The sequence below is a fragment of the Artibeus jamaicensis genome, unplaced genomic scaffold (assembly GCF_021234435.1).
Source record: "Artibeus jamaicensis isolate MK-2021 breed Jamaican fruit bat unplaced genomic scaffold, CSHL_Jam_final contig_3230, whole genome shotgun sequence".
NCBI lineage: Eukaryota > Metazoa > Chordata > Mammalia > Chiroptera > Phyllostomidae > Artibeus > Artibeus jamaicensis.
In genome coordinates, this window is record NW_026521764.1 from 7,054,184 (window position 1) to 7,079,202 (window position 25,019).

Sequence of the window (25,019 nt, forward strand, 5' to 3'; positions counted from 1 at the left end):
CTTTTACTGTAAGGAGGCAGCTTTGATTTATTAAGGTAAGTCAAGGATTCCTATTCCAGAAATACGCAAGAGAAAAATTAACCAGAATCGCATCTACAGTATTGAGTAAATGGTGTGCTCACATGGGTTCACGGTGTCATGAGCTTCCCTTGGCTAATCTGGCAGCTCTTTGAGGGTGGAACCACATATTATTCATATTTATATTCCTAGGGTTAGCATGGTGCTTGTTTCAGAGTACAAACTTTAAAGATAAAAGCCGGTTGAATGTTTGTAGAATGAATGACTGACCGCTGGCAGTCAGTCCCCGCATTTCTGGAATCCGGCCACGCTGGCGGTGTCCTCGTGGCCAGTGAGCATTCGACAGGTGCAATCGTTGGGCCATGTTTGCTTTAAAATTTACTTTCTCCTTTTCTATACTAGCAGCTCATCATTTTAGGTGATCCATTATGAAGTGAAGGTGAATAATATTCGCGAAAGTCTTATGAGGCTTCTTTCTAAGAAATACTCAGCTTTATATTAATGGAAAAAAAACAACACAAGGGTTTCATCTTCCTTGTCTAATGGACATTCGTATCCGTGTCTAGTAAATACATTTAGGGGAAACGGTTCTTTGCGTCCACTGGAGGGCAGAGCTTCGATCCTGCAAAAGGAAAGCTCCATTTCCCCTTAGATTTGCTCAGCGCCTCCACTGCTAGCCTCAGACAAGGAACGAGTGGTCTGCAATTCCGTGGGTGTCCCCTGCATGTCAATCGCATTCGGGAGAAACGCTTTCTTGGCCTCCTACCTCCAGATAAACGCTAACAGAGACTGCCAGCTTTCTCTGCCTCACTGCAACCGGGAAAGTCGCGGATGTTGGGTCCACGCTGTGACATCACCCGGCTCGCCAGCCTGGGTGAAGGTCTCAGACTTCAGTGATTGGCTGGGGCCCATGACGCCACAGCCCGGGGTGGCCCCGGTAGCGCGAGGGCCCCGGGATGCTCCCAGTGCCTTTATTGTAAAAAGAGGGGGAGGGGTTGGGGAGCCCGCGAAGCGCCCGGCTCCTCCCGCCCCGCCCGGCCCGGCCGCAGCCCTGGCCAAGTTCCCGGGCTGCCCGAAAGGGGGCGGGCGGGGAGGCGGGCCGAGGAGGAGCTGGGCGCGGCGCAGCGCTGTCCCAGGCCACCGCCCACCCGGTTACAGCATGTAAACAGAGCCCGCCGGGAGGAGCCCCGGGACTGGAAGGATCTCGCGCTGCCTGGCCCCGCCGCCTGCCCGAGAGCCCGCGGAGCGGCGCGCTACCCGCCCGGGAGGAGGGCGCCGGAGTAGAGGAGGGCGGGGGGCGGAGGGAACGGGAGGGGGCGGCGGAGAGGAGGCTGAGGGAGCGGAGGGCGCGGCGGGCGCGGTGGGCCAGGATGGATTTCCAGCAGCTAGCTGACGTTGCGGAGAAATGGTGCTCCAACACACCCTTCGAGCTCATTGCCACGGAGGAGACCGAGCGCAGGATGGATTTCTACGCCGACCCTGGCGTCTCCTTCTACGTGCTGTGTCCCGACAACGGCTGCGGGGACAATTTTGTGAGTGCTGTGGGAGGGACCGCAGCAGCGCGAGGGAGTGTGTCCGCGCGGCCGCTACCCTGCGCCCGAGCTCCAGCCTGCTCCGGAGGCTTGTGGGCACGAGGTGGCGGTAGGGGGGTGGGCGTAACTGGTCACCCGGCTGCTCTGCTCTCCGCAGGGGAAGCCCCCGGGCCCCGCGCGGCGGTGTCAGAGCTCCGGGCGGGGCTGGTGGGCGGCCGGCAGGGGCGTCCTTAGGATCCAGGGAGCAGGGCTGGGACGGGCTATTTCGGGGACGCGACCCCGAGGCTAGTGCGCTATGCTTGGCTTGGAGCATACCCAGGGTATCCCGCGTCGCACCAGCCTGGCTGGGGGGCTCACGGACCCTCTCGCAGGATCCAGAGTCCGAAGCTTCCTACATCCAGGCGTCCCGTCTGGATGTGGAATCCCGTTTCCCTCCCGACGCGCAGACGTAAGTCCGCCAGTTGTTCCCGCCTGGGGAACCACCCAGACCTCCCCAGGTTATTCCCTAAGCTGCGTGTTTGGACACAAAGCCTCTGTCCACACTAGCGATGCCCCATCGCTGGACCTTCTTTGCGGAATTACACCCAGGATCTTAAAAACGCGCGTGCGCGTGCACACACACACACACACACACACACACACACACACTTGGTCACGCCTATCCCCTGTGCTTCCATTGCTCCTCTATGAGCTTCTGAGAGGGTTCTAACCGACCGAGGCGCCGTCCGCTGCCCCAAAAAGCCCTTAGGTTTTTCCAGATGAGAGGGAATTAATCATCCCTGTTCCCGCCCCGGGCTCGGAGGAACCCGGACCTGAAACTGCTGTGTCCAAATCTTTAACTTTGCACCCTGCGCCCACTTGGGATCTTGGGCTGGCAGTTTAGGAAGGGGATGCGGAGGGCGGGGAGTTGGGGTGGGAGGTAGGAAGACTGGGCCAGAATGGCTCTCTATGAAGTGTTTGTAAGGCCGGGGAAAAATAATGGTCCCCCAAATGTAAGATGGAGGCGGCTTTGGGCTCGGGTTACAGTGTGGTCACCGCCTTGAGCCTGGAGCTGGCGCTGTTACTACCCCTGCGGACGGAGGTAGGGTGGCGCCGCGAGCCTGCCTGGCCCTGGCTCCTCGGATGGGGTGAGAAAGGGCTGGGCCGAGATCCGCGCCCACGGCGCACCCCCGCCACCAGTGGGAGGCTCTCCAAGGAGTTAGAGAGACAGCGGAATCGCCCTTCTTGGTCCCAGAGAGATAGTCCCGGCAAGCACCCTCCTCCCAGCACCTCCACCCTACCCCGTCGGGAGGAAGAACCCACCCGGACCCTAGCCCTGAGACAGTCTGAAAGAGGGACGTCCTTGGGCGAGAGCCAGATTTGAGTGCTGGCCCTGTGACTGCTCAGTTGCCATCACCCAGCTCACTTTACACATCCAAAAAAAAATGGGTGCGATACCGGCGCCCCGGCCATTGGATGGATAAACCACCTGACAGTCTCCACTCACAGCAACAGCCCCACAAATTCTGGATCAGAGGTTGGATCTGTGGTTCCCTGGGTTTAAGAGCTGGTCTCTTTAAAAAGCCTCAATGTTCTCACCTGTAAATTGGAACGCCTCCATCACAGGTGCTTGTGAAGAGCGATCAAGCTATAAATGTGTGTAAGAACACTGAACTGTAGTTAGAATAAGTAAGTGTGATTGTTACAGAGAGGAGTGGGAGGTCATTAAAAGGGGACTCTTGCCATTGCAAACGTGTGAGAAAGCCCCATGGGTAGAATGGAAAGGGCACCAGGACCCAACTAATCTGCACGGTAGGGTTTGGTCAGGTGTCCCGCCCAGCCCTGGGCTTCCTCAGTCTGCCAGTGGCCTTTCCCCTCCTTGACTGTGTGACCTAGGGCACAAATCTCCCAAGGTTGAGGCTCTGATGGGGAGAGATCCACACAGCCTTCCTGCTGGAACTGAAGGAGACACCAGAATTACTCCAAGGAGATTATGTGGGGGGAGAAAATGCAAGGCCATTGTCTTGCTGGAATATGTATATCTAGCCATTTAGAATGTCTATTAGGCCTTTTTAAAGCCACCTATGTTGCAAATGCCCCACCTGTATGAATAAAAATGCTTGAATATATTCAGTCGCTGACAATTCAATGAAATAGGATAAGGAAGAAAGAAAATGAGAAAAGTAATTCTTTGGGTAGACTGGCACTTTCTCAAAGTTTCTAGAGACCTTAATGGACAATATGCCAACCGCTGGAGTTTTCTTAGCCCCAGCGGCTGCTCCAGTCTGCCTGCCCCTGGCCAGGTTTGCAAGCTGCTGTTAGCCTCTAGTTAAAGGAGCTCGGGCAGAAAGTCAATGTCCTAACTCTGTTCTTTCCCCTCTCCCAGGAAAATCTGTTAAGCATTGAAAGGAATTTGAGATCATTGGAATTGCTACAATCTGAAGGATTTCTTAAGAATATTTACATAACATTTCTCGAAGTGTTTTCACATTATTTATTCAACAAGCATTTATCAAGGGCTGGTTTTTGCACCAAGCCAGGGCTGCCTAGAATAAAAACAGGGTCTCTGCCCTCATCCTCCTGCAGCCGGTCTAGCCAGCTAAGGTGGTGTTGCTTAGTGGTTTGGAGCGCACAGGCTCTGGAGTCAGGCTACTTGGGTTTGCACCCAACCCACCACATCTAGCTGTATGTCTTGGTGGAAGTTCTTTAATCTCTATCCCATGGTTTCCGCATCTGTGAGACCGGGGGTGATAACACTAGGCCTGACGGGCTTGCTAGTTTGGAAAAGAGCCGAAACGGGGCATGGTGATGTGAGTGAGTCTGGCAGAGTCTCTCGGTCTGTTTCAAATGTAACCCAGGTCATGTCCCCACCACGTCTACGCTGACTTCCCATTATTTTTACCTCAGAACCGAAGCCCTCGCCCTGGCTTCAGGCCCACGTGGGACCTGTTTTTTGCAGCCTTTCTGACCCCGTCCTCGACCAGCCCTCCACTGCCCCCACCCCCTCGCTTGCTGTGTTTCTGCCACACTGGCCTGTCTGGTCTTCAGGCACACCAAGCTCAGGCAGGGCCTTTGCACTTGGCTGTTCCCTCTGCCTAGAACATTCTTCGCCCACATCTTCACCTGGGGAGCTCCTTTACACCAGGTGGCCCTGGGAGAAGCCTTCTGACCACGTACTCCCGCACCTCACCCTCTTTCCATCTTAACCATGGCACTCATTAGTACTTAGTGGTCTTTGTTGGTCCTCCCGTTTATTTCCTGCCTCCCCCATCAGACTTAGAAGTTTTATGAGAACAGCGACCTTGTGTCAGTCATCACGGTATCCCAACCCTTGGAACGGCGGGGTCAGCCACGTGGTAGGTGCTCAGTCGGTGTTTGTATGAATACATGAATGAATGACAGTCTAGTGTTGAAGACAAGAGGTTAGATTTCAGGAAAGACAGTGTCAACAGTGGTAACAACTACCACTTAAAGTGTGGTTTGCTGCATATCAGACAGTGTTCCAAGCACTGGCGGACAAGAATTCTGTTAATCTTAGTAATCTCTCAAGGTTCTCTATAATCATCTCCATTTGACAGACGAGGAAGCAGAAACACAGTGAGGTTCACTAACTTCCCCACAGAGTTTAAGTGGTAAAGCAGCTCAAACCACAGCCTGACACTGAAAACACAGCACAGGAGTGACACTTGGGGACCCAACCCAGTTCAGACTGTGGGTTCAAGGGAGGCTTCTTGAGCCTCACAGAAATTCTGTGCAGTGGGTATTCTTCCCCCCATTTTGTAGGCGAGGAAACTGAGGCTCACAGACTTGAAGGGACCTGTCTAGGACCACACCACCAGGAAGTGGCTGAGCCAGGACTTAGGACTTGAGCGTAGGCCCCGAGGCTGGTCTTTCCACCATGCACAGTGCAAGTCCGCCAGGCAGGGTCAGGCCAGCAGCTCCAATGGCCCAGGAACAAGGACTGCCTTTGATTTTCCCTCCACCCTGGCAGCTCCTCAGTCCCTTGTGCGCGCTCTCCCCTTCTCACTTCCCAGGCCATCTTGTCCCTCTCCATGCTGCTGCCCTGATTCTGGCTGCTCCCTGTGGATGGTGGCCCCCTGTGGATGGTGGACCATGAGGTCAAGGCCCAGGATAAAATGAAGCCGCCAGCTCCCTGCCTGCAGGGAGTGCAAGGGGTCACAGACAGGTGGCTCACTCCCCTCTTCTGCCAGCTAGGAAGCTCCTGAGGGCTCTGCCAGATTTGCAGAGTGGGGTGTGAGCCACCTCTCATGTACCAGGGGGACCGAGGGGCACATGTGTAGGTGTGCCTGTGCTCCTGGGCATGGCGCCCCCCCCCCACCGTTCTCTCCTGCCTTAGCCCAGGAGGAAGGGGCTCTCTGAACCTAAAGCACTGCCTGCCCCCCCAAGGGAAGACCTCCCTGTTGCCCTCCTTTTTCTGCCAACCCATCAAAACACCTTTAGGTGTTTGGACCTAAAGTTTCGTGTAATCATTCCTCAATACAAAGAGAAAGATTGCAGTTGTCATTGTATTAAAGAACAAAGTATTTATGGAAAAACTGATTTAACTTTATATGCTTTGTAGTGCTTATGGCTATGTCTATATTCCCTCCCTGTTTTCAGTGTAGGCATGTCTGTGTTCTTAATTATGTGACCAAGTAACAACCTTTTGATTTTGGAGAAGAAGCTATAACTGGTTTAAATGAGATTGTGTGGTGTTTACATGGTGGTAGAGTGGAGACAAAGCACTCTCCTCTAATTTAAACTGTACCCTTAGTTTCCTCATCTGTCAGATAGGGATCATCATATCTACATTACATTATTATTATTATTATGAGCACTCAGTGAGCAATAGTGGTAGACCAGAAGGCTTTCCTCCAAGACTGCTTATTTATACGGGGAGACTTTCTGGAAAAAAAGAGATGTCCTTTGTATATACATGGAATGGTTCTTCCTGAGGGAGCTAAAGTTATGCAATGTGAGTTCAAATCAATGGACCCCTGCTAATGAGAATCAGTCTACAGGTATCACCTATAATCTTTTTAACCACCCTGTGAGCGTGATTATGTTTGGTGTCTTACACATGAAGGAGCTGAGGTTCCGGTTGGAGGCATGGACCTGGTGATGTCCTGGCTTTGCCTCTTGCTCCCGGTGTGACCACGGACAAGTTGCTTAACCTCTCTGAGCCTCTGTGACTTCCTTGGTAAAAAAGATGAGTGGCTGACATAAGAACAGGTCATAGGTCCAGCCAGCCATGCTCTTCCCACCCTGTGCAGAAATATGTTGGGTGGCCTGTAGCTTTCATCTTATGCCATGGCTTCTCTGGGCAGCAGTCCATTTGGGATTAAGCCTCACCCTCTCAAAATGGGCCTCTGGTACTTATGACGGCCAAAGATTCTCCAGGCGAGGACTCCAGTGAGCATGAGGTCCCATGGCAACGGCCCTCTGTGCTGAAAAAGCTGTGGGATTGAATGACCTTGATGATCTAATGCCAGTTTTGGGTAAGCTGGGTATTGCCACCTACACTGTAGAAAACAGAAAGGTGCTGACGTTCCTGTTTGCAGATGACATGGTGCCTTGTCTTAAGCCTTGATAACAAACTCCCGGCCAACTTAATAACAGAAGGAAGAGCCTAGGTGGCCTCGCTGGTCTGTTTGTTCTAAAATCCAGGTTCGCATTGGGGACTTTCAACTCCTAATGGGAGGAACCTATCAGAAAGAGCAGGCTGCTGAGGGGAGCTATGGAGGGAGCGCTCTTCACTGCAACCCATGCTGTCCTGAGTTTCGGACTTAGTGTTAGTCATGACAGGCAGATTTTTAAATGAAGTGCTCCTCCCCACCCTGCCCCCACGTCTGGAGTTAGTTACAGGTCTGCTCTGCTTCTGGTTCTCAAGGTGTGTGTGGTCCCAGATCTCCACCCGCCCCCCCCCCCAGCATTCCCTGGGAACCTGCTGGGAATGCAGATTTGCAGCCCTGCCCCCACTGCACAGTCCCAGGTGGGGCCCAGCAGATGTGTTTTGATTGCCACAGTCCCAGGTGACTGCTGCGGACTAGAGCTGGAGACCCACTGCTTTCCTCCCCTTCCCAAAGCCTTCGCTTTGGCATTTCTCCTGTTACAGCACGTGAGGTCTGGGATCTGCCTTAGTGCTAACAGCCCTGTTGGGCGGCCAAGACATTCCGTACCTATATTTGTATTTGCCAGGGAACTTCTGTACATTGTTCAGAGCCACGAGTTATCTGGCCCCTGTTGGAGTGTTTTCATGGCCACAGTGGGAGTTTGGTTACACGTGCTTCAAATACCTTCCACGTTGAAGTCACAGTGGCCGGGCTCTGCGTCTCTGGTCACCCATTTGTCTCTGTACAAGACTGGACCTGAGATCCTGTTTTCAGGGGCATCCTCCTGCCACCCTGCCTGCCCTCCCCCGGGGCTGGAATGGGTCCCTCCACTGTTTTTAAGAGGTAACCCTCCTGCCTCTGGCATCTCGCCTGTTAGTTCCCAAGAGCTCTGTTTTATCTGTGGACACTGTTCCCGGGCACCGATTGCCTTCTGTCTCTGCACGGGTCTCTGGAGGCAAATCTGTGTCCCATTCCAGCAAGTGGCCAGGCCTGTTTACAAGGGAAAGGCTTCAGTAACAACTGTTTTTTAAATCCACAAAACCGACACCACAGGGAATCTAGGGTGAGGCAGCCAAATGAGGGCAGTGTAAGCAGGCTGGACAGAAAACCCTTTTTCGGGTGTTACATCCTTCTTCTCCAGGATGTTTTCATAAATCAACACCTGTCCAAGTGAAGCCACAAAACCTGTGGGTGAAGCTTCTGCTTATGCGGTTAGAGATGCCCTAGTAACACGGCCCCAAAGAAACTGTCCAGTTTCCAAGCAGAGGTGGGGACACTGTCATTCTTACAGTGTTGAGTGATCTACTTCCTTAGTTTACTTTGTAATTTAAAGCCCAAGTGCACTTAAAAAAAAAAACAAGTACACAAAGTTTCCGTGGATACACCTACTTCTGAATGAACTATATAACACAGGTGGCCTTGGGTAGTGTCCTCCGTGAAGTCGCACTGAATGTCTGATTTGGTCGGCGCGTGACCTTGGCCATGTGGCTGTTGGAAAGGCCCAGCCCACCCACCCCCATTCTCCTGCAGACTCAAAAGACTGAGAGGCACTTGGGTGTGCCATGCATTGAACAGCCACTGCGTGCCAGCCGGGCCCTGTGCCGGGTGCTGATTAAACTTACTTTTACTCTAATTTTCCAGTGTAGGGAAGACAGGCTTAAAGAGTTCCCATTGCATGGCACTAGAAGATAATCCCCTCTTGGGTAAGAATGTGAAATACACTTTTTAAAATCGGAGCATGAACGTGGGTGCTGAGCCGAACTAACAGTAAAGTGGGACTTGATTGTTCTGGCTGAATCCCTGCTGATGAAGAATCAAGTTCAGTACTGCACACAAAAGCACTTTGTATGATTCTACTTTTGTGCCATGAAGATACTGTGACATAAATGGCCTTTCCATGGCTCGGCAGCTGTAAGGGTCCCTAATTAATAGGGAATTGTGTTTGGGCTCTTCTCCAAAGCGAGAGAATCTAGAAGTTATGTTTATTAGGAGGTGGGACCTTTGCATCTACCAAACACAGATAATTGGCTGTAAAGGTGATGTGCCCGACAGCACCGCGTTAGTCTCTCTTAAATCTGAGCAGTATCTTAAGTCTATAGACTTAGTTCTTGGAAACACTGCCACAAGAAGGGAGACAGTGAAAGGTGCTTATTGAGTGATAGACATGGGATTTCCTGGGGCAATGCCCTAATCACTTGTAATAATCAGGGGGAGTAAGTATGTGCTTGACATGAACCACTCCTCCAAAGAAGTCTCATCCCCTGCTGCCCAGTCCATGCTGCTTTCTCTCATCTGCACTGTCGTCCTCTCTCCCACACCTCTCCATGGTTTATAAACTAGTGTTGAGCTGTCATTAATCGGTTCCCTCCAATCAGTGAGTTTTGATACCTCAGGGATACCCTGATGTTATTATCCTGGTAGCCCAGCGCCTGTCCCTTTTGCGTGGAGATATCTCAAGCCTGTTTCTTGGGCTTGTTCCAAATCCTGGAACATGTGTGGGAGAGACTTGTCTAGTTTCACAGATGTGCCAAAATGGATATCCTCACGTGGAAAAAGAAAAAGGAAAAACTTGTCTAGCCCGAAGAAAAAAATAAAAGCGCCAGTCTCTTCTTGGTGCTTGTTAATGGTTGTGAAGAGATGCTTGGGTGTGATCCCTCTTAAAAGCATTTTAAGAGAAGGTGAACTTTCAAGAAATCTTTTCCCCTCCAGGGAGTTAGTGATGATTTCTGTGTGTTCTCCTAAACTCATTTCATTCTGAAGTAAATTCACCCCCGAAGCCCCCTTCACAGGCCAGTCTGGGTAAAAGGTCTTGTTCCAAGGAAGTGGTGACAAACTATGCCAGAGGAGAAGGCAAGGATCCTGCAGGCTCTTGGTTTCTCCTCGTTCAGTTCGAAAGCCACGCTTAGCCTTCCCTGGAAGCAGGGCAGTGGAAATCATGGGAGAGAGAATATCGACCCTACTGCCCTTTTTCACATCGTAGAAGCAGATCTGGTGGCACATTGAGCGGGTGAATTGCGGACCGAAAGCACAGGGTTTTGTACCAGGTGTACGTTTTCTGATCCCCTTCAGTGCAAACAAATCAAGAAAAAACATCCGAGTCTGACTGTGGAATGGAGGCCTTTTTCAAATTCATGTCATGAAAAAAAACTGTGTTGACTTTCTGTCTTTCACACTGAGTGTAATGACTGTGTCTTTGTTTCCCCCTCTCCCCTGCCGGCCGGTGGGCGCCCAGCACGTGTGGAGCGAGAGCGAGGACTGCCTGCCTTTCTTGCAGCTGGCACAGGACTACATCTCTTCCTGCGGCAAGAAGACGCTCCAGGAAGTCTTGGAAAGAGTCTTCAAGTCCTTCAGACCTGTAGGTGCCCGCCTGGCTTCAAGAGCCCTCTTGGTTTCTACCCCGACTGCGCTTTGAATGACAGGGATTGTGGGGAAAGAAGGCAGAACCTGGGATGACGAATTGTTTTCCTCTTGTCTGCTTGGTGGCACAAACATAGCTCGTGGAGGGTAGCTGAGGGAGGGTGGGAGGGAGTGAGGAACAGGATGTGACACAGCTGTTTGGTGCAGGGATGATGGTTATTTCTAGCATCACTTGAGATAAGAATCTCTGATAGGGTGGGAAGCAAACAGAGCCTTCTTGAGACAACTGAGTAATCCTGTCCTCACCCAGGAGACTTGAACCCCAAGTGCTTGGAAGTGTTCTTCAGACTCTATACAGGAGGGACCTCCACGTGCGTGGGTAAAGACAGGGGTGACATTGAATGCTGGTTCTCTTCTCTCATTTTTTTAAACCTCATTATACAGAGCTTGCTTCCTGCCACCCCCTTGGGATTGAGGAATCTGAGTGTTTGCAGCTAGCTGACCGTTTGTCTTCATGCTGGCTGAAAAACATGTAAAATGAATACTCCCCCTATTTTAAAAAAATCCTTGTTTCCCTTTATCATGTTTGGAAGGTAAAATCAGTGTCGTGACAAGTTTGATTCCGTGATTACTGTACTCTGCAGGTACAAGGACAGTTGCTGTAGAATTTCTATTGATTTGTTTTTCAAAAATCTTTTAAAACAGTATCTACTTCTCAGCTGAAATTTTCAAGCATGTCTTTTATTTCTCTGAACATAGTAAGCGTGGTTGGACAACAGACTGTCTGCCATTCCTGTATTTCAAGGTTTGTAAGTCGGTTTGTCACCAGCTGTTCCTACTGGTCTGCACTCCTGCTATTGGGTTTCTCAGTGTGCTGGGTTATCTCTTTGTGGGTTGGTTATTGTATTTGTAAGTTTATACATAGGAGTAAATTGAGGCCTAAGGTGAGGGCGCTTTCCTTCAGAGAGGAGTTTTATTTCCTTCTACCAGGGCTTGGGGGCACTTCCAGTCTGAGAACACCTGGGAAGTGGACACGTGGGGTTGTTTTCACATGTAAATAGGGGGAAAATGCAGTTCCCCCAAATCAGATGCATCGCTGAAAACAATTTGATTGGCTGAGTATTTTCTTTCACTTCTAGATGCCGTGTGTCCCGGAGACACACACAGATTTGATTAGTGTGGGGCTTCCCGGGTTCATGTCTAGAGCAGAGCCCTAGGTCATGGGCAGGGATGATGTTCCCAAGGTGAGGAGATCTTGACATAGCCTGGCGCCCCACCGCTGGTGCCCGGCAGGGGCTGCTTGCTGGGCACCCTCTGGCTTGGTCGTTTTGCCCTGCAGAGAGAGGCGCGTGGGAGGCGCCTTCTCAGGGTTTCCGCCTGCCAGGATGTGCCTCAGGAGGGATGGAAGGGAGTGTTGCTAGCCAGGTGAAGGGTGGCTGGAGACCCACGGTGGGGCTCATTCACCCTCTCCGTCTCCACTGAAGAGTACACATCTTTCCACTGCCACCCTTCGCCTGTTTGCTTATATAAGGGAGCAATGCGTTTAGAATTAAGGCATGGGGGGCGGTCTTGTGTTGCAGCTGAAAGTGTTTGCTGAAGTAACACATACCCCAGGGCTACTGGGTGATCAAGCAGGTAAGCTTCTGCTCCTCGTCTGGTCCCTTCCCTGGAACTTCCTGGGAACCTGATCCATTCGGGCGGCTGCTTTTTGTTTACAGTGGAGGAAACCACCGAGGAATATTTTCGCTTTCACCGTAGAACAGCCTCCTCTGTGGCTTTGAACCCTTGTTTCCCCTTAGCCAGCCCAAGGCCAGCCTCTGCTGCCTTTCGGGCCATCAGTCAAACAGAGTCAATTAAGTTTGCTGGACGCCCGGCTCCCGCCTGGCCGGCCAAGAGCCGGGTCATCTTCTGGCCCTCCTCAGCCGCCCCGCCTGCGAGGCCGAGCAGGTTGGCAGCCCTTCGCAGAGGTGCTTTCTCCCCTCTCTCTTGTTCGGCTTCCCCACACACACCGGAATGCTCAATATCATAGTCAAAGCCACTCCCTCCCCGTAAGAAATGCACAGTTGGACTGGAAAGGAAAGAAAAATGTTATTTTTTGCCATTTTACTCGTTTTCTGCTTCTTCGTCCGTTTTCAACCCGATGTATTGATCACCTGCACTGGCCACAGTATAGCTTTGGTGAGTGAGGGGCAGGGCACAGTGCCGCGTTCCTGCCCTCGGGAGCCGACTCTGCGGTAGGAGAGACAGCCAGAGAAGTGTACCGAGACTCCACGTCACAGGACAGAGTGTTTATTTCGGTCCAGACCTCGCCGGGTACTTACTGTGCAGAACACGCCGAGAGTTCCATTGCCTGCTCCGCGTACCGCACTCTGCCGGCTCTTTGGGGAGCTGCGCCTGAGAGGATGTTAGTGACTGTGAACCTGGGGGTGTTGCTTATGGTCTCCTCCCATGGTTATGTAGAATCAGGACAGTTTATTGATGAGGAACCCAAGCTCTGGGGGAAGCCATTCAAATCCCAGCTCTGCCACTTACTTGATGGCTGTGCGACCTTAGCCAAGTTATGTAACTTCTCTGTTTCTCAGTTTCGTCCATTGTAAAGTTAGGAAACCATGGCAATAGTTATCTTAGGGTTGCTGTGATGATTAAATGATGTGATTCTTGTGGGGGACTTAGCCATGACACATAATAAACACAGAAGATGCCGGCGTGGCTGGGGCCACCAGGTAACATACCGTTGAGAAGGGAGCAGGACTTAGGGAAGTGCTTCATAGGACTCTTAGGCTCTTGGAGACGAGGAAAAGCAATTTGCTGAGAGCTTTCAGCCCACGCCTACCAGAGGCATCTGACTAACGTAAAGGAGATAGAGCGGTGTTATTGGAGAGCTGCAGTCGGAAGCTTCTCAGCATCGGTTTGGGCAAAATAATAGCCATCCTTCAGGAGCCGGTCCAAACAGCTCACTGTGGTGGACACTCCGTGCTTAGAGGGGTGTGTGAGCCAGAGCCTCTGGTGACAGGGTGACGGGCAATACCTGTTTTCTCTTTTTCTGTATTTTCTCAGTGTTCTGTGATGTCACAGAAACATGTATGATCAGAAACTGGGTTGTGTTTTTTAAGAAGCCGCGCTGTCCACACTGTCAGAAGGGTCGGGGTGGCAAGTGTGAGCGGCTGTCCAAGGAACACTGTGCAGGACAGTGGCTTCATGGGGAGGTGGGACTCGAAGACATGGCAGGGTTCGCACGCGCTCAGAGAGACAGGAGGCTGGCCAAGAAGAAAGGCCAGAAAGGCCCACCTTGGTTGGCCCCTTAGCTCAGAGTCCCTACAGATGTCCCCACTGGGGGAAGATGACTCAGCCCTGCCCTAGCAGGTCTGGCTAGAGGCCGTGTGGCCTCTAGAACTCTGGGCACTCAACCTTAGTGCCCCCATCTTTAAAATAAGCATCATATTTGTTTCTCTGTCTTGTGGATTCATAGGGAACTTCAATATTAGACTAAGAACGTAAAGGGCTGTCATAGCCGAGCCACCCCACTCGGCTGCTGTTTGTACAGGCTTACTGGGCGGGTCCGTGAGCCTGGGTGACCACATTCACTGCACTGCAGGAACTGCTGCTTGTACCTGCTCTTGTTCCCTTTCTGCTGGAACGTCGTACCCAAAGGGTACATGTGTGCTAATGGCAGCGCCGAGCGCACTGTCAGCGCCGTCTGTGAGCAGGCGGGTCTGTCTGTGTCGTGAGTATCTTCGGAGACCCCCGTCAGTAGCCTTGATAAACGTGAACTGGCAATCTCCAGAGCCCTACGCTTTTCTTGTTTAAATGGCCCTCCATTATGGTTGCTAGTCGTCACACAGTTGGGCTAGATGATAAAACTGTGGTTATGGTTCTAAATATTGGTGATTATGCCACTTGCTTGTCTTCTCCGTGTTTTTGTATCTTTTCTTTAGTGACGACCAACAGGCTTTCCTCTGGTTCAAACCAGTTCATAAGGGAAGAGAGGGCTCACCGTTTCCATTAGCTGCAAAACCAAACTTTGTCTTTACCCGTTCACGTTATCTCAAAGCTTTCTTTTGTTTTCCCAGATTATTAGCTCTTCCTTCTCTTACTAGTGCTACGGACTTGAGGGTCCCAAGGTGCCAGTCGCCTTGACAGTTTTGTGGGCTGTTTTGTGGTGGCTCTTACTACTTTGCTGGTGCTACCTGGAGTCAGAGCCCGAGGTTCCCTGTGTTTTCTCCCTGTCATTGACCCTGGTCCCCAGGGATGCCGGGTGACTCTACGTGTTTCCTCTCGAGGAGCAGAGACATGTCTACCAAAAAAATTCCCCGAATTCTACCTTACTCACGTGAGCAAGATAGATGTTTTCAGTTTGCCGCGGTCAGCTGGAGAGCCAGGGATTAAACCCACAGCAGAACCCTTGGTGTCCCAGAGAAAGTCTGGTTGTCGCTTCCCCTCTTAGTCTACTCAGGAGCCTGGAAGAAGAGGAAGAATGCACCTGTGGGGTGCTGCTCATAGGTCAGAAAGTCTGAGAAGAAAGGGTGATGCGTGCGTGTGTGTTTAATAAAAGACGTTGAGCTGACAATTTCAGTCCGATTATGGCTTATGTTGTTTGCTTGCATTATAAACATTCAAACCCTTGTCCTTTTTTTAGAAAGTGCTGTGGCTCCCCAAAGTAAGAGAGTACCTACCCCTCTTACCCCTTTGTTGTCTTGCCACCAACCTCTTTTTCCCCTGGTGGCAAAGGCAGACTAACCCAGAGCCTTTTCTGGGTTTCCGGGCACCACCAGCATCGTGGGCCATTAGAATAAATGCCTGGAAATGCCAATCCTGGTCCAGAGTGAGCATAAAGATTTTTCCAGCCAATCGGAAAAAATTTACTGAATTAGGAACTGATGATTATAACCATCAGCAGTAATTTAGATGCGCCAGACAGGATTTCTTGGCCTTGTCTCCTTTTCCTTATAAGAAGGTCTGGGCGCAGTAAAAGCGAGGAGTCCAGAATTCTCACCAGGCTGTTTGCACTCCTGTCTCAGATGTGTCTCTTGACTGTTCAAAATTTGGGTCCTGAAGTTAAATTTAGACTTACCCGCCATAGACAGGAATGGAGGTGGGGTGGGAATGCTGGACAATTACATGTCTGTGTGATATCATTTGGAACCCCAGGCAGATTCTAGTTCTGGTGCTTATGCTGTTCTCTGTAATGCTTCTAAACTGTGCATACTCATAAGTGTGGACATTAACAGTGTGTATGGCATTCTTAGAGAGGTGTGTTACCCAGTGGAGACCACTGACGTCCCCCAGCTATAGGAGCAGCAGTGACAGCTAGAAGGGAATATCCTGTGTAGCCCAGTGGTTAGATGTGTGAAGTCTGCAACTCGGTGACCTGGGTTTGAATCCTGGCCTTGACGCTTACCTTGGTAATTCTGGGCAGGTTAGTCACCTCTCCAGGTCTTAGGCATAAAATGGGGGTAATAATAGTATCTACTCCATAGCATTATTATGAGAACAAAGGGAATTAATATATGTAAATCTGCTTAAATAAAAAAGCCATTCGGTGCCTAAGAGATAATAAGTTAACCAGTGTTACCTATTATTATTAAACCTGAAATAGGACAAAACTGATGGGTTCCGTGGAATGCTGGATGTAAGGCTGACAATCAGACGAAGAGGCTAATCTAATAGAACTGGGTTTCTTCGCTTCACGCTTCTGCAGTGCTAATGACCAGGGAGGCAGTCCGGCCCTGCAGCAGCGACTCCCTGCCAACGACTGGCCTGGCCATGCTTTCGAGTGAGAGGCACGGTCATGCAACACAGCTGCATCATTCACAGGGGGCTCTGCAGCTCACAGACTGTGGCCATTCACTGTTTCATTCGCTCTCCCCAGTTTCTCTGGAGGTAGAGCAGGTGTCACGGTCCCCAGCTGACAGAGAAGGGCTCAGCTAAGGCAGTGGCTCTGCAGAGGGTCCCCAGCGAGAGCCCTGGCTTCCACACAGCAGGTCCAGTGCCTTTCCACCAGCCTCTCAACAGATCTGCTGACCCTGCTGTAAGGTGCCATCCAAGTCCAGGAAGTCACTGGGGCCTCTTCCTTCTCCCTCCTCCAAGGGCAGGGGCCGAGCAGCTCTCAAAGTAGCATTTGAATGTTTCCCACCTGAGGGAAGGGCCGCCCATGGGGCTGATGCTCTAGACCTAAAATACGGGCTTTGGATTCAGGCCAAAGGTAAGGCAGGGAGCTAGGAAGAGGAGGGAGGGGAAGGGAGTGCTGGTCCTTGGCTGGAACCTCTTCTGCAAGCCACCCACCCTGAGCTGAGGAGACGGAGGGTACTGAGGGACACCTATGCTTTGGGTCCATGAGAATTGTTAAGTGTATTATGAAAAAGAATAATGGCAAGTCTCTTTAGGACAAGCTTGCCAAGCTGAGTGCCTCATCTGTGCCCTCTTGACCTTCAACAGCCAATGCTAATTGACCGTGATCTTTCCCACTGAGCCTCAGAACCGGCTGAGCCCAGGGCTCAGGGCAGCCACTGCCAGTCAGACTTGTTAAGGGGGAGGGAACACATGGGCCATTCCTCTTTAACGAGGTGCCCCGTTAGTGCAGTGAGGGGCTACATGCATTGTTGAATGAATGCCTCTTAGCATTTAGGTGATTCTGGAGTTGGTGGGGGGTGGCAACGATATTTATATTCGCTATTCAAACAATAGTCCTTTGACACTTTTCACCTTCTGTGTGATATTGAGCAGCTTTTTATTTTTTTTTTTGGATCAGAGTTAATTTTTATTATTTTATTTTATTTTTATTAAATTTACTGGGGTGACATTGGTTAATAAGATTAAATAGGTTTCAAGTGTACATTTCCGTAACATATGATCTGTACATTGCGTTGTGTGCCCACCACCGAAGGTCAAATCTCCCGCCACCAGGTACGCGGCCCCTTCACACTATACTTCCTCCCGCCCCACTTCTCCCCGGTAACCACCGTACTGTGCTCTGTGTCTCTGAGTTTTTTGTTTGTTTGTTTTTCTTGTTTGTTCATTTGTTGCTTTCAGTTTTATGTCCACATATGAGTGAAATTATATGGTTTTTAACTTTTTCTGTCTTATGTCACTTTTCAAACAAAAACTGGACACTGAAATGTGACAGTGTCCTGGACAATGTCACCTGCGTCCATCGTAACCAACAATCTCTTCTCTCTCTTTAGAGGCAAACTTTATCTTTTATTCCATCCACTAGGGCATGGAATGGAGCCAGCGGTAGGAGTAAGGAGCTTCTCCCTTCTCCCAAGCACACACGCAGTTGTTACATATTATTCGCCCCTCAGAGCTGCGCTCCTGCTTCACCGTTGCAAGCCAACAGTGTCCCTTTGAGACAGCCGTGTCCTCAGAGCTATGAGGAGAAAGCCCGTGCCCGCGGTTGCTGTGCCTGCCCTGGCAAGCCACAGATGTGATAGGACCAGCGGTGCCTGGCAGATGGTCACTAGGCACCGAGCATGGTCACTAGAGACCTGAGCATGGTCACTAGGCCCTGTCAGACCTGTGAAACATTTGAGAACGTCAGAGTCAAGGCATCATTTAGCTCGGGACTCTGCTTATCCTTTTCTCATTTAAACAGTTGGGAAGGAGCAGGGAAAGGGGCGGAAGTAGCAGGGTGCTCGGGAGGCAACGCAAAGTAAACAGAGTGGTTGATCTTATTTTAGTGTCTTACTGCAGTTCAAGTTCACATCTTAGGGCCATTTGGTGAAGCTGCCTCCAAGTGATCAACAAAGAAAGGGTCACCATGTGAGACAGTTCTTCGGCCACCTGTATGCCATTAATCTCAGTGAGGAGCCAGGGGAGGGGTGCCTGTGATCACGGACAAGGCTCAGCTGAGCCCGAGGTCACCGCTCCCTGCCAAGTCCACAGTTTTTTGTCCATATTGATCCGGCCCAGCAAATGGCATTCAGTTCCTAAACGAAGGCTAGCCAGTGGTTTAAGAAAATGCTTACTGTGTATCATTGTGAATTTCTCTGGCGATAATGAGAGAGCATTTGGAAAATACAAAAAGATTAAAAGGGAAAATCTTTATCCATAATCACACTGTCTATAAAAAATATACTCTTAAAATTTGGAAGTATATCACTGAAGTCTTGTATTTCAATGTATTTGTGTATAAAGAAATCTGTATCATAATGAAAACAATGTTATCACACTTGTCTACACTTATAAGCATATTTTTATGTCATTGGGGTTATTTAAGATATTATTTTAAGCAGCTGTATAAGATTCTATCTTCCAGGCGCACCATAATTTATTCAACGGCTTTGTTGAACATTTTAGTGGTTTCCACATTTCTGTATGTGTGTTATAAAATAATAGCAGTGTGTTTTTAGGGGAGAAAGTATGGGGAATGGATTTCTGACATCTTGATGAGACAGCCAGCACTGTTCGTTGTTCTACTGCTAACATCCAGGTGTGCTTGCGCATGCATAGATATTATATCTTCATGTGTAGGTGGTAGGTGGTATCGTGTGTTGATGCCTAAAAGTAGAGAATCTCCAGGCTCCCCAGTAAAACAGAGCCTTTGGGGCGCCAATCCGCTGAAGGACTGACATTTCCATTTAGGAAGACTATAAACATGATTTCAGGGTAGCTGGCTCCTGTTAAGCGCTGTTGAATTTGGAGTTGATGTCTCTGGTGGTCTTCAGGCACAGGGCCCCTTGGTGCTCACCACTGCTTCTCTCCTCTCCCCTGCAGTTACTGGGGCTCCCGGATGCAGATGACGACGCGTTCGAAGAGTACAGTGCCGATGTGGAGGAGGAGGAACCGGAGGCAGACCACCCCCAGATGGGGGTCAGTCAGCAGTAGTAACCTCGAGAGGGCTCCCCTCTGACAAGGAGTGAGCCCTGCGGCGCCCGAGGTGGGGTCGCGTGCTCCTGGGTCAGCTCTCCGAAACAGGACATCTGACTCCCAGCTTCCAACTTAACACGAAATACCTTTTTAACGACCGCAGAATATCTGGGATGAGCTGCGCTCAGAAGTGACCTGCATTTTACTCCCGTTTCAGTGGGTTTCTATGGAGTTGTCTCGGTAGCCTTGGCCATTTCGAATTCAGAGTCCATTTTGTGGCTGACCATACTCTCTTGAGTTTAGGTGGGAGAACTGACATTTGCTGACTTGAATGTAGAGAACTCTGAATGTATTAAGGATGTATTTTAAGTCCTCATAGGTGACTTGATGGAGGGCAAGCATGGCAGAGAAGAAATGCAGTCTGCACTTTTACGTACCTTGTAAGTGTTGTAAGTGAAAGGTTTTGCTTATAAAGCATGAGTTATAATAACTAGTCATTACACTGCACAAGTGCAACTACAAGGGCAGAACAGGATAATCACGTAGCTTCAGATGGAGAGAGGAAGGGAGGCAAGAAACCTTTCAGTGCACTGCCCTCACTGAGTCACCTGGATGCACGGCAGCTGGTTTGCGGCTGTATAAACATACCTGCGTGGTCAGTTAATTTCAAACGTGCTAATTCCAAAGCCACTTTTAAAGTGTTAACGGTGGAAAATATAAATGGGGTGCCATCAGTTACCGATTTCTTTAAAATGTTTATAAGCCGTCCCACATATGAAATGCAGCATTTACCTTCTCTCTATAATGAGATGGCAACTTGTTAAATCATGAAAACATCCAGAATCCAAGGGCCACTTCAACTTTGAAGCCATACATTTAATGGGAAAATAAACCAGGATAACATTTTGTAAAAGTATGATGGAATCCTTTTTTCTTAATCTGTCTTTTATTCTTTTTCTTAAAAAAAAGTCAAGAAAAGGATCCCACTGTATAATTTATCTAAAAATTGTAATCACGTGCTTCAAGGAATCTACTTGCAGTGAATTTTTAAAGTAATACAAACGTGGGAATCTTTTCATCGCAGGTTAGTGGTTCAGAGGGGAAGTTTTAATGATCGGAATCCTCAGACAGCTCATAGGAACAACCACAGTCCACCTCTTGGGGGTACCTTTGTTGTGCTCATGTGGACTCATCTAAAATAGTCATTTTCTTGGGCACTTCTGTGTCTCTGGTTCTAACAATGTAGGGTGCCGGATGCTTCTCTTACAACATTTCACTGAACGGAGCATCTGGGGTGAGGATGTTTTTAACATGTGTACCTGTTAGGTTGTCAAAGTTTTCATTTAAAAAGGGGGGGAAGCAGCAGCCGCAGAAGCCACGGGGCTTCTGGGAGTCTCGTCTGTGTCCCAGACCTGTGGATGGAAGCTTGCTTATCGCAGAGGTTTTTGTCTAACTGGCGCTGAGAGGAGTGCGGCTGCTGGTGGTCAAACCGTGTACTGCAGTTTTACGTCATTGGGTGAAATAAGATGGTGGTTACCATTGTGCATCAGTAGCCACAGTTTTCCTTTTCTTGGGAAAACATAGTCAACGTTAATTTCAAGTGAAATGAATGTCCCAGGGATCCTATTCACAAGACAAACCAGGATGTTTCATCCAGTGGAATGAGGGTGCTCTGGGCTTTGCTCCCTCACCTGTGTTCTGATTGGCTCCAGACCTATGCACAGGTGTTTGGGAAGCTGTCCCTGCTGTAGGTGTTGCACAGGTGTGGTCATTTTTGTTTTAACACAATAGGCTGAAAGAATGACTTACGCGTTAGAAATGAAGAAGCTTGACTAGCTTGCTCCATTCAAAGGTAAACTGGAATTTTGTATGTTGTAGAGGCTTAACATCTAAATTTGTATGTTTGAAGATGGAATGGACATGGACGTAAAATGTATTTTATCAAAAAATGGTTTAGGTATCAACTGAATGCAGTTTGGTGTTCTTATGTCAATGTTCTGTTCCTAAAAATTGAGCTGAGATAGACTCGGCCATTCATGGGGTGGGGGAGAAATCTGGTCTTTGTTTTGCCCGGGGGTTGGGGGTAACATCGCTGTACGTTACTTACTCTCCTGGAAGAACCCCAAAGGCATCAGCGAATCAGATTGTTTCCTCTAAAACTTCCTAGCTGACACATGTGCCCATGTTGGGGTCGCGTGTGGCATTTGAGGCGGCACCACACAGCACGTCACCGGGTCGGTCAGCAAGTCGAGTGGCCTGTCACCTCTGTTGTGGAGATAGCCCCGTGGCTGGACAAGCTCGGACTTTCGTAGACACAAACACACCTACCAGGAGGTGACGCGGCACAGTGGGAGGAGCACTGACCCGTCAGTTAGGAGAGGGGTGTGGGTTCTGGCACTGACTCTGTCTGCAACCGCGTGACCTTGGGCAAGTCACTCACCCAGCCTGAAATGAGGGACGCTTGCCCATCCTGCTCTAACCACTGTTCTTCCATTACTGCCTTACGATGTGTGTGGGTATGAAGGGCAACAATTGAGACTTCAAGGGAAGTGAGCAGGAAATATATTTAAAACCTCCCTGTCCCGAGGACCCTGGCCACCAGGCTACCTTAGAACATGTTTCCGATGGCCTGACCCTGAGGTGCCGGTGACACTGTTCCTTAGGTGAGAGTCAGGCCCCGGAAGGTGCAGAGAACAGACTCGTTTCAGTTGTCCGCACTCTCTCTGTTTTATCCGTGCCCCGCCAGATTGCGGCTTTGGAAGTGGAGTAAGTTGAACTTCATTGAGAGGGGAAAATTGCATGAAGCATAGCTGGAAATGGGGGACTTCTACCTTCTTTGCCATCTCATTCAGTGGAGAGAAAGAGAGTGTATGTATGTGACAGTGTGAGTGGGTGGGTGTGGGTGTGGGTGTGCACACAGGGGAGTGAGTGCTGTGGATCTCTGTGGACGCGTGCCTCCCGTGACCGGACCCAACCAGGTCCTGGGTTTTGGTGAACCACAGAGACATTTTTCTCACAGCTACTGGTTGCTTTTCTCTGTCTGATAATCATACCGAGTGGACTCTGGGGAATTGGAGAGTGAATTATGAAGCCAGGGGCGGGGGTGAGACCCCACACGGTGCCTGCCACATGGTGTCCACTCCAGTCCCCCAGGCTCAGAACAGCACATATTCCTTTTTGTTCGGCAGTGGCTAGAACACAAAAAGTCTCTTCCTTAGGAATTCTCCTCATGTCCTGGTGCAGAATTAGGATTCCAGTGTCCTTAAGTGGAAACTGCTCTCCTCTCAGCGTTACCGTCATTTTTCTTGTGTCAGCAGAAGCCATTCTGTAGCACAGTGACGTCTCTGAGTGCTGTTTCTGTTTGATGGGCGCACAAAGTGTGCGGACCGAGGGGGGCGGGCTGTGATAGCGTGGCATCATTGGACTCTGCCTTGCTGATGAAAATTGACAAGTTGGGAGCCAGTGGTGTGAACCAGTCTGATATGCCATGATTCTGGAGGCAGGTTCGGAGTAGGCAGGACTTAAATCTGGGGTGGGAGAAGGTGAGCAAGGGAAAACAAATGGGCGAATCAGGTCTGATTCTTTAGAAAAATAAAATTAAAAGCCAGGAGGCGGTCAGCATGTAAGGTCCAGGAAAACTCTTTTCATGGCTATGCCCCCCAGAGTCCGCTTAGTTCCAAGGGACTGCCTGCCTGTTGAGAGGCGAGGCCTGTGCTGGCTTTGTGGCTTTGAAAACCACCCCCCCACCACGCAGACAGCCGCTGTCCTGCAAATCTGGGGCCTCCTTGCCCTAGATAAGCCAGCTGTCAGCCAGACCAGCCTGTCTCTCCAAAGTGCTAACATATCTGAGAGAGGCTCCAATCACATGCCAGGCTGAACATGAACCGAACTTGATCTTGCTGTCAGCTGCAGAGGTCACAGTGGGTCAGCAGCACCCCTCCTGCAGGCCTGAGGGCGAAGCCCACCTACCCCACCGAGCGCCAGGCAGGTAGAAAGAGCACAGTTAGAATGCAAGCGGGTCTCATGTCTCACCTGTTCAGTCTTCAGTTTACCAGAGAAGCCCCCAGGTTTTGGATTTTGTTTTTGTTGTTTGAATTAAAAACTAATCCTCTTCCATAAAGACTCAATCAGTTACCTTGGTTTTGTAATACCAAATATTATAACATGAAAGGCTGAAGTCATTTAGATTTATAGAGAATAATTCTAAAACTTGCCAGGATGCCAGTAGCTTCTGGTGTCCTTGGCAACGTAGTATCCATTATAAAATATCTATAACCCACATGCATTGGGCAAATTGTTAATAATATGTTGTCTTTGATATATATTTTTAAAAATTTAGATTGCAAAAATAGAGGACCTGTGATCATTTTGTGTTAGAAAGCCCATTTAAAGCATTATAAGCCTGAAGTTAAAAGCAGGCCACATAAAATTAAACATTTGATTTACCCAAGACTGTGAATTCAAGTTGTATAGTACCACAGAGGAAAGCTGATGGTCTGTTATTTAGAAAACTGCCTTTCCCTGCTTTTTTCCTTTTGTTTTGTTAGATTTATTTTTTACATTAAGTCCCTTCTGAAAGCTGGGCGGTGGAAGAGAGGGGGTAGTACTGGGTCCATGGGGCGGCTTTTCAGGGGAGAAAGCAGATCATCAGTTCTAAACAAATCTGCAACTCTCCGTGAACCAGCCCGAATTTGTGTGTGAAAGCAGTTCAGCCGCCTAGTGAGGAGCAGCGAAAGCAAGGAAGAGTTTGGGGGATGGGGCGTGTCTTAGGCAAAAACAAAAAAAAACATTTCATGCAAGGTGTGTGTGCTTCTTTGCCTTTATATTTTCTTTCAAAGAAATCTCTTGTAAATGACAAAACTGTGAAATGGGTTGCCAAACATTGTTGCCCTTTGTTAGATGCTTCCAGCGGTGAGAATCCCCACCTGAACCCTGTCCACATCTGCTCCTTTCTCCCAAGAGAGAGGATCTCATCCACCGATGTAATTACCATACGCTTGCTATTAAAGAGCCTTCCAAACACTGCTGACCAGCGCCTCTTTCTTACTCCCTGCACCACGAGTGGCTGGGCCTTGGATAAAATTGAGGAACAGGGAAGAAAACCATTCGGCTAGCTTTGTGGTTGCCTTTGTTGGGGCTGGTGGCTCTGGGGGCCCAGCAAGGGGGGGGAGAGAGGGAGGAGGTAGTTATAGGAACCACTGATAGGATTCAAATGTTAATAATTGATGTGTTTTGAGACCTGACTGTATGTCTTCTGATGCTGTCGCTGGAATTCAGGAATTTTCCACTCTTCAAACTAGCCCTTTAGGTTTATATGTGAAGGGCCTCGTTTTTTTCCTCTCCTTGTCAGGACTCCTTTGTAACACCACTTAAAAATCTGTGGTCATTCTATGATGGCATTTGACACCTTGTCCCTAGGACTTCCTTCCCACTTACTGTTACTGGGCAAACAATGGCATTTAAGGAATAAATCTGGAAGTTGGTGGTAAGTCCCATTATTTGATTAAGAGTAAGTTTCTTTCCTCAAATGAAAAGGCCTCCGTAGACTGTTAAATTAGATTTGAGGTTGCCTTAATGGGCACAGCGTACTGCATGTGTGTATTTCAGGTAGCGTAATTGGTGGTTCTTTGTTTTCGCCCTGGCTGTCATCAGAGATAGTGCCAGAGGGTGAGCTGTGGAGGCAAGCAGCACACCCCTCGCTCAGTAGGATTCTGAC

At 49.6% G+C, this 25,019-nt stretch overlaps 1 protein-coding gene across 1 annotated transcript; it reads left to right on the top strand.

Moving 5' to 3' along the window:
* Positions 1 to 1,176: 1,176 nt before the first annotated feature.
* On the top strand, positions 1,177 to 24,325 carry MTURN (maturin, neural progenitor differentiation regulator homolog). The gene is made up of 3 exons (XM_037126467.2): positions 1,177 to 1,550; positions 10,374 to 10,496; positions 19,211 to 24,325. The coding sequence occupies exons 1-3, from the start codon at positions 1,389 to 1,391 to the stop codon at positions 19,319 to 19,321; spliced, it is 396 nt and encodes a 131-aa protein (XP_036982362.1). The 5' UTR covers positions 1,177 to 1,388; the 3' UTR covers positions 19,322 to 24,325.
* The last annotated feature ends 694 nt before the right edge of the window (positions 24,326 to 25,019 follow it).